Source organism: Caenorhabditis remanei, chromosome X (assembly GCF_010183535.1).
Source record: "Caenorhabditis remanei strain PX506 chromosome X, whole genome shotgun sequence".
NCBI classification, from domain to species: Eukaryota; Metazoa; Nematoda; class Chromadorea; order Rhabditida; family Rhabditidae; genus Caenorhabditis; species Caenorhabditis remanei.
In genome coordinates, this window is record NC_071333.1 from 19,087,447 (window position 1) to 19,095,842 (window position 8,396).

At 41.1% G+C, this 8,396-nt stretch overlaps 1 protein-coding gene across 1 annotated transcript; it reads left to right on the forward strand.

Annotated features, from left to right (window-relative positions):
* Positions 1-1,000: 1,000 nt before the first annotated feature.
* Positions 1,001-7,935, forward strand: GCK72_025853 (uncharacterized protein; the record flags this gene model as incomplete). The annotated part of the gene is made up of 12 exons (XM_053736517.1): positions 1,001-1,037; positions 1,113-1,183; positions 3,151-3,237; positions 3,321-3,401; positions 3,451-3,537; positions 3,589-3,906; positions 3,959-4,519; positions 4,818-4,997; positions 5,052-5,699; positions 5,999-6,178; positions 6,233-6,550; positions 6,655-7,935. 12 exons carry the CDS (start codon positions 1,001-1,003, stop codon positions 7,933-7,935), a joined length of 3,849 nt encoding a protein of 1,282 aa, XP_053580083.1.
* Between the last annotated feature and the right edge of the window lie 461 nt (positions 7,936-8,396).

Sequence of the window (8,396 nt, forward strand, 5' to 3'; positions counted from 1 at the left end):
TTGACACCCGGAACATGAACGGCGTCAATTATGCCTTTTAATCCACCATTCTCTCCCAAAAAACATGACCAGTCGAAGGATAGAATATGTAGTTCTTCCGCGCCATGTTTTTTACCGTTTTCATTAAGAAGGGAACAGCAAACACGTGTAAATTTCGAATTTGATGAAATTTCCGTGGGAGATCAAGAACCTCCTTCCCCTTAATAGAGCTCTCACACAATATTTGAATCCGTAATAGAGCTCTCACACAATATTTGAATTGAACACTGATAATTGTTTTTTCTCATTTAATTTGTTTCTTTTACAAAACTACTATTAAATTCGAAATCAGCGTATTCAAAAATTCCAAAGGGCAAACAATCATTTAGAATGGTCAAGTCAGTCGCTACGCAGTGTCTTTTTAAACTGTATTTCCCCCTCGCCCTCCCTCCAGCCAACCACCCTTACTTTTCTTGTGTTGACCTTTGCATGGAGTCCATGCCAGCGGCGCGGGCCCGCCGCGACTAGGCACGGTCTTTCCTACTCCCGTGGCACCCCCCTCGATCAATTTTTGTGTTATAGTGATAATTCGCAGGCATTTTTCATGCGTTTCTCCGCATTATGTTTGAAATTAACATACTTGTCAACCGGGCCGAAACGGGCCGACATGGGCCGGCTCGTAACTCGCTCCAAACTCAATATTATGAGCTGAAAAATATACCAAAATGTAGATCTCGACGAGTTCTATGTCCGTGACCTACTACGGGCCGGATGGCTATTCGTTAATGTGCCGCGGGCCGGGAAAAAGTGTCAAAAAACTCGAAAATGGCCAAAAAAGCCATTCTAGCCCGGCCCGCGGCACAATAACGAATAGCCATCAGGCCCGTAGTAGGTCACGGACATAGAACTCGTCGAGATCTACATTTTGGTATATTTTTCAGCTCATAATATTCATTTTGACGCGAGTTACGAGCCGGCCCGTGTCGGCCCGTGTCGGCCCGGTTGACAAGTATGGAAATTAATGGTTATCTTCTTCTTTATGTTAGTTCACGTGATTGGTAACTACTTTTTGTAGTTTCCTTGTTAAGAATCAATTGATTTTACTGATATTTAAATTGTTCTCCTCGTTTCAGGTTTCCGTTTCCTCCAGACTCATCGAACAACTACAATGGCTAAACATTCGAGATCTTCTTCGAGTGAATCGGTATGTCATTTTGATAACAACATTTGTTCTTCTAGAATTTTTAGCAGAAAAAATTCTCCCGGCCCGGCACGCTCGGCCCGGAAATTCAGTTAAACCTTTCTAAAAAAAATTAAGGTGAAAAAGTTCTAAATTCAAGTCCGCGCCGACTGAGCCGGGCCAGGGTGCAAGTTTTTGGTCAAGCCGGAGTTTTGCATGTCTGATTTGGCGTCGCAAATTATTTGCAAATGAAACTTCCGAATATTTTTTCGTATTCATTACGTGCGCATAAGTGTGTGACCTTTTGAAACAATACGAGCAGAAGGAGGAAGAGAGGTAAAGTGAGTAACTGCGAGAACATTATGTGTGTCTATGTCTGATTCAGACTATCAACAGGGGGAGAGAAACAAAATGGAAGTTGTTTTTCATCAGAATGTTTACAATTATCGTAAGTATGAAAAACATTCTCTTTTATTGAATGAGACCAGTAGTTCGACGTTTGAATGGAATGATCATCGGAAACTCCGGGGAATGAGTAATTTTTATTTAAAAAATCGATGAGTTACCAGTGAATTTCTAATTTTCTCAGCTGCTTCGCACAAATAATAAGGAAAAGAGGAAATAGTAGAAACATTCAAATTTTCATTTCATTTGTTGAACGCTTTGACAAAATTTCGAGCTTTTGTATAAGAAACTTCTACAAATTAATAGTATGATGGATTTCCGCGCAGATTATTGTGTAAGACAGCAGGAAATAAATAAATAAAGATTCTAATTTTCAAAAAATTAACGAAAAATTTGCGCTGATCCACCACACCAACTACCAATATTTCAATCAGAAAACTAAACTGACTATACTAAGAAAACATTGATGCCAGTTTAGAGTAATGACTCTTGATATAGATACAGTGACCAGTGACAAACGTCACTCTTTTCCTTTCTTTATGGGACATGTAAATCTTTGAGCGCGTGTTACAGTGTTGATAATTGATCTATATGGTTCATTTTGGCACAACGTATAGATCAGACCTACTGCTTCAATTTTGTAGTTGACAGTTTTCCAGTACGGGCGCTTAGTATCTTGCGCAGAAGGGGGGGAAAAGAGGTAATGTGAGTAACAGGAAGAACAGTTTGTGTGTCTGTTTCAAGTTATCAACATGCGAAGAGAGACAAAACTGAAATAATTTATCTCATCAAAATGTTTACAATTACCGTGAGTATGAAAAATATTCTCTTTTTTGAATGAAACAAGTAGTTCGACGTTTGAATGGAATAAACATTGAAAACTTCGGGGAATAAGTAATGTAAGGGAGAAATGAAAGTGTTCATTACATTTTATCAACTTTTTCACATAATTTCAGTTCTGATATACATACAGTGACCGTTGACTAAAGGTAATTTTTTCCTTTCTTTATGGGACATGTAAAATTTTGAGCGCGTGTCACGGTGTTGATAATTGATATATATGGACAATTTTGGCACAATGTATAGATCAGACCGACTGCTTCAATTTTCTAGTTGATTGTTGCTTAGTACGGGCGTGTCCTGAAGAGTTACAGCCACTTGATCTGAAACCACTTGATCGTTTCCCTATCAGGCAGTCAAATGTTAGAAATAATGACTACACTCTTTTAATATCTTTCCGCTATCCATAATGGTTCGCCATGCACGTTTTTAACTCACATTCAGAGAAATTATATGATTCATAGAATGAAGAGGGGGGAGGGGGGTTTCGTGTCCTGGTGTGCATGTGTTGCAGCTATAGCCTGTATGAAAATGAGTGGTTGGCCAGTGGGTTGCGGATAGATAGTGGGGGGAACAAACAAGTCAGTGAGAGATAATACTAGATGAGCAATTACTTATGAAAACATGACATTGTTTTGAAGGGCGCAGAATGGATCTCCCAAGAAGTTAAACGTTTTCTGGTAGCATTCTATAGCAACAAAAACTATAAATTTTTAACGTTATTTCAAAATTCGTCATAATTTCAGACGCCGCTCAACAAGAGAAGAAGACAATCGGAGCAAGAGAGCACCAGCTCTGAGTTATTGAACTTGCAACTGAGTCCGATCCCAGCGGTGAGATTTTGAAATCTTTGTTCCTGTGAAGCGTGACTTCAAATATTTTGTTTAAATTCCACTCTAAACAAGCCCATTTTCAGAATTCGATTACGTCTTCATCATCATCAAGCCACAATTCTCCACTTGGCGCTGTTGACGTGCCAAATAGCGAAGCCAGAAAAGTATGTTTGAATCTCGGAGGTTTTTTTTTTCATTAAATTCTAATTGCAGATCAGAAAAAAGACCGACGAAAAGTGGGCTGCCGAGTTCAAAGACAAAATCCGGGACAGCTCTCTGCTATTTGAAGAACTCAGAGAGGTGAGTAGACTCATAGCTATAGAACAGTAGATAACTGTTCTCTAATTTCAGAAGCATGCATTCTGGCAACTCCTCGATCCAAATAAGTCAAAACAAAAGAATGATCTCCTTAGATGTGACATCTATGTGATCCTCGAAAAATGGGGAAAGGATTTTGATACACGAGGAATTAATGAGAGCGATGTGGAGAATTTCGTGATTGCTCGAGACCAGTTGAAGGAGAGGATTGGCCAAGAGCAAGCTCGATTGGCTCTCAGGATTTTCCCGGAGCAGTACACGAGGAAACTGAGTGAAGCATTCGATAAGTTCCCAAGAAACTACCGGATGTTCTTCGAAGAGAGTCTCTCGGTCAATGTCGCTTCAGCTGTGGTAAGTTTTCATACTTGAATTGATAATAGATTATCAACATTCTAAATTTCAGATCAGAGAATTTTACGACCAAGCACTCGCCCGACTGGAAGAAGAGGAAGCCAGCGGCCGAATCGACGAGTCGATCAATTCCCATCCATCTGGAAAATCTCTGGATAGAAGAGAGGACGCCCAAGAAGAATTGGATGTTGAGGAGAACGGAGATTTCATTCAGGATGATATGGCTCACCCGGAAGCGGATGGAGACGAGATCCATGAGATTGATGACGATAGCGACGATGACATACAAATCATCGAGCCACCGCCGAGAAGAGTCTTCATCGCTCCAATCATCCGTCTGGATCCAGATATGATTCCGTTTGGCCGGTATCAACAGGCGGAACTTGAAGAACCACAGATTGATATCGATGTTCTTCCTCCTGTCAGAAACATAGATAGAAGATTCTGGCATGAGGATGATGAAGACGATGGTGATGTTCAAGAAGAAGAAGAGATCAGGCAAGAAATGTCAAGAAGAGAGGTCGCTGTGGAAGAGCCAGAGGTTCAGATAATACTTCCAGCTGCAAACAATAGGGCTGCAGATCCTGACATTCAAGATATGACCTTGCGGACGGTACGTTTTTGGGATTTCACGGTTTCAACAAAAAAAAGGGAGATTACTCATTTTGTAAATATTTAAGAAATCGTTTTTTTAACGGGGGACAGATAGAATTTTTTCGTTGCAAAAAATGAAAAGAGAAAATTGAGATCAGGAAGACATGCCTAACAATCTATTTTTGTTCTGTATGGTTCATACATAATTTACTAATTCTACTTATCTCTTACGGCATTGTACTGTATGTAAGACGCTCTGTTTCATACTTTTTACTTCTTTTCAGATCCTTTTTCATCATAATAAAATTTGATTTCAGATGGCTCCACCTATAACTGGAGCTGAAGAACGGAGACCGGTTCGTATTAACAGAGATCGATCACCAACTCCGCCTGCACCATTAGATCGAGTTCGTTGTGATGCAACTCCTGGAAGACTCCCCTCAACATTTGTCTCAAGATGGACACCGTCTCCGAATCAAAACAGTGGACCGCCAAGAGTTCGTTTTCATACAAGTTCTATGAGACATGCTTAACTATAGATTTTCTTTCAGGACAATCGTCGCAGAACACCGTCTCCAGACAGTAACAGGAGACAGCCTCCACCTCGTGCTAGAGATCGTACTCATATATCTGGTCGCTCTCGGAACGTGTCTCCTTCTCGAGGTTCATCCAAATCTCCATCACCGAAGCGTTCCAGTCTTCATGCAGGAGCACCATTAACTCCATCTGGAAAATCTCTGGATAGAAGAGAGGACGCCCAAGAAGAATTGGATGTTGAGGAGAACGGAGATTTCATTCAGGATGATATGGCTCACCCGGAAGCGGATGGAGACGAGATCCATGAGATTGATGACGATAGCGACGATGACATACAAATCATCGAGCCACCGCCGAGAAGAGTCTTCATCGCTCCAATCATCCGTCTGGATCCAGATATGTTTCCGTTTGGCCGGTATCAACAGGCGGAACTTGAAGAACCACCGATTGATATAGATGTTCTTCCTCCTGTCAGAAACATAGATAGAAGATTCTGGCATGAGGATGATGAAGACGATGGTGATGTTCAAGAAGAAGAAGAGATCAGGCAAGAAATGTCAAGAAGAGAGGTCGCTGTGGAAGAGCCAGAGGTTCAGATAATACTTCCAGCAGCAAACAATAGGGCTGCAGATCCTGACATTCAAGATATGACCTTGCGGACGGTACGTTTTTGGGATTTCACGGTTTCAACTAAAAAAAGGGAGATTACTCATCTCTTTAAATATTTAAGAAATCGTTTTTTTCACGGGGGACAGATAGAATTTTTTCGTTGCAAAAAATGAAAAGAGAAAATTTCGATCAGGAAGACATGCCTAACAATCTATTTTTGTTCTTTATGGTTCATACATAATTTACTAATTCTACTTATCTCTTACGGCATTGTACTGTATGTAAGACGCTCTGTTTCATACTTTTTACTTCTTTTCAGATCCTTTTTCATCATAATAAAATTTGATTTCAGATGGCTCCACCTATAACTGGAGCTGAAGAACGGAGACCTGTTCGTATTAACAGAGATCGATCACCAACTCCGCCTGCACCATTAGATCGAGTTCGTTTTGATTCAGCTCCTGGAAGACTCCCCTCAACATTTGTCTCAAAATGGACACCGTCTCCGAATCAAAACAGTGGACCGCCAAGAGTTCGTTTTCATACAAGTTCTATGAGACATGCTTAACTATAGATTTTCTTTCAGGACAATCGTCGCAGAACACCGTCTCCAGACAGTAACAGAAGACAGCCTCCACCTCGTGCTAGAGATCGTACTCATATATCTGGTCGCTCTCGGAACGTGTCTTCTTCTCGAGGTTCATCCAAATCTCCAACACCGAAGCGTTCCAGTCTTCATGCAGGAGCACCATCAACTTCCGCTAAAAGTAGCTCTCAAGCTCATGGTCGTGATGGTCGTCGTTCAATTAGAAATCGGAGCATTTCTCCAGTTGAAATCCGAACACCTCGAGCCACGACACCAAGTCACCAAGTGCCCACCACATCGAGTGCAGTTACCGCAAATGTAAGTGGAACGACTTTTTTGTTGAAAGCCATAAATTGTAGTTTGTACACAAAGAAAGTCTCTAGTGTTCCAACTTCTCACCACCAACCATTTTCTATTTTCAGCCTCCAAAACTCGCGTGCTGCAACATCGACGCAACCTGTCTCCCATACAGTACGTTTAACCTCCGCTGCGACAACAACCCAGACTGCCGAATTCCTTCCGATGCAGAGTACTGGGAGTTCAAGGGCAGTAACGGGCAGAAGATTTACTGTCTGAAGTGTTACAAAACCGTTAATCCGAATCTCAAGAGAAGAAAGTTCAAAAAGAAGAAGAACGAGAACGAAGCAGTAGAGCCGATTTTGGAGTGCCAGAAGTGTCGGAGAAACTTCCATCTGTGTTGCTCATTCTTTTATGGAGAGGACCTGTCGAAGTTTGTCTGTGAGGAGTGCAGCGGAGTGCGTGTCAAGAAGACGATTGATGGGGTGGAGAAGTGTCAGCTAGCAGCTTTTATGACCAAGAAGATGATGGACTTCTTGGCGGCTCGGATGGGTGTGGTGGAGCACCCGATCCGTATTTGTGGATACTCCGAGGCAAAGAACGCAAAGACCTCGACCGTCTTCCCGCCCGTATTGAGAGACCAATTTCTGAAGAAGTATTCAAATATGATGAACTACGTGTCGAGAGCTCTTCATGTCTACCAGAGAGTTGATGAGGTGGATGTGATCACTTTTGCCATCTACACACAAGAATACCACTTTCAAAAGGAAGATGATAAGTGGTGTGTGATCGACTACATCGACTCGCTCCCCTATTTCAAAAAATTCAATGGAGTACAAAAGAAAGAGATTCACCGCCTCCTCATCCATAGTTACTTCGAATACATGGGCGGTCTCGGGTTCAGGAAGGCACATCTCTGGTCGAACCCACCTCCGAAGGGAGATGACTATGTCTTCAACATCCATCCCTTTGACCAACCATTTTTGGATTTCACTCAATTAATTGCTTGGTATCACAAGCTGTTGAAAGACGGAAAAGACAAAAAGATTCTCGCGAAATTCACCAACTTCCAAGAAGCCAAGTGTCAATTCGTAAAGCCTATTGACATTCCTGTGTTTGTGGGATCCCTGTGGTATTATGTGTTTCAGGAAGCCAAGAAGCCTACAACAATGAAAATTTTCAAACGCGAACTGGAGGAGAAGAAGGAAGAACATGGAGAGGACAACTTTTTCATCGAAATCGCTCCGACGACAACACGACAACCACAGAGCACACACAACACTCATGCGATTCTTGGAGACCGTGAAAAACTTTGGGAAACGTGCGTCGACAAAAATTGGCAGTTTGAGACTATCCGAAGGGCAAAATACTCATCAGTGGGATTGATTCAAAAGATGGAGGAATAGACGATGACAGAAGATTGAGATATATAATCATTTCATTATTTATTGTTATTTGCTGTGTTGAATCATACAGATTCGCACTTCTCACTTTTTTCTAACAGTTTCATTCTTTACAATATTTTTATCAAAAAAATTTTGTTTATCATGTCAAATATATTTAATTAAATTCCTTGCCCCCCCCCCCCTCCTTACAGTTTTTCTCAATCATGTGGGAATATTATAATGTTTTTTTTCTTTTATTTTATTATGATATTATAATCTTATGTGTTCTTATATATCTTATTCTTCAATAAATCAGTTGAATTACCCAAGTTTGAGGATTTGCGTTAAATCTAGCATGCCAGAAGAACTTTCTCGATTTGAAACGTGTCTAAACCAACCTCGTTAAAGTGACGGTTTGGACGTGCGGATGATTTAGTACTAAAATCAGTACTGTAGAGAAATAACTGCGCCTTGCTTGACCA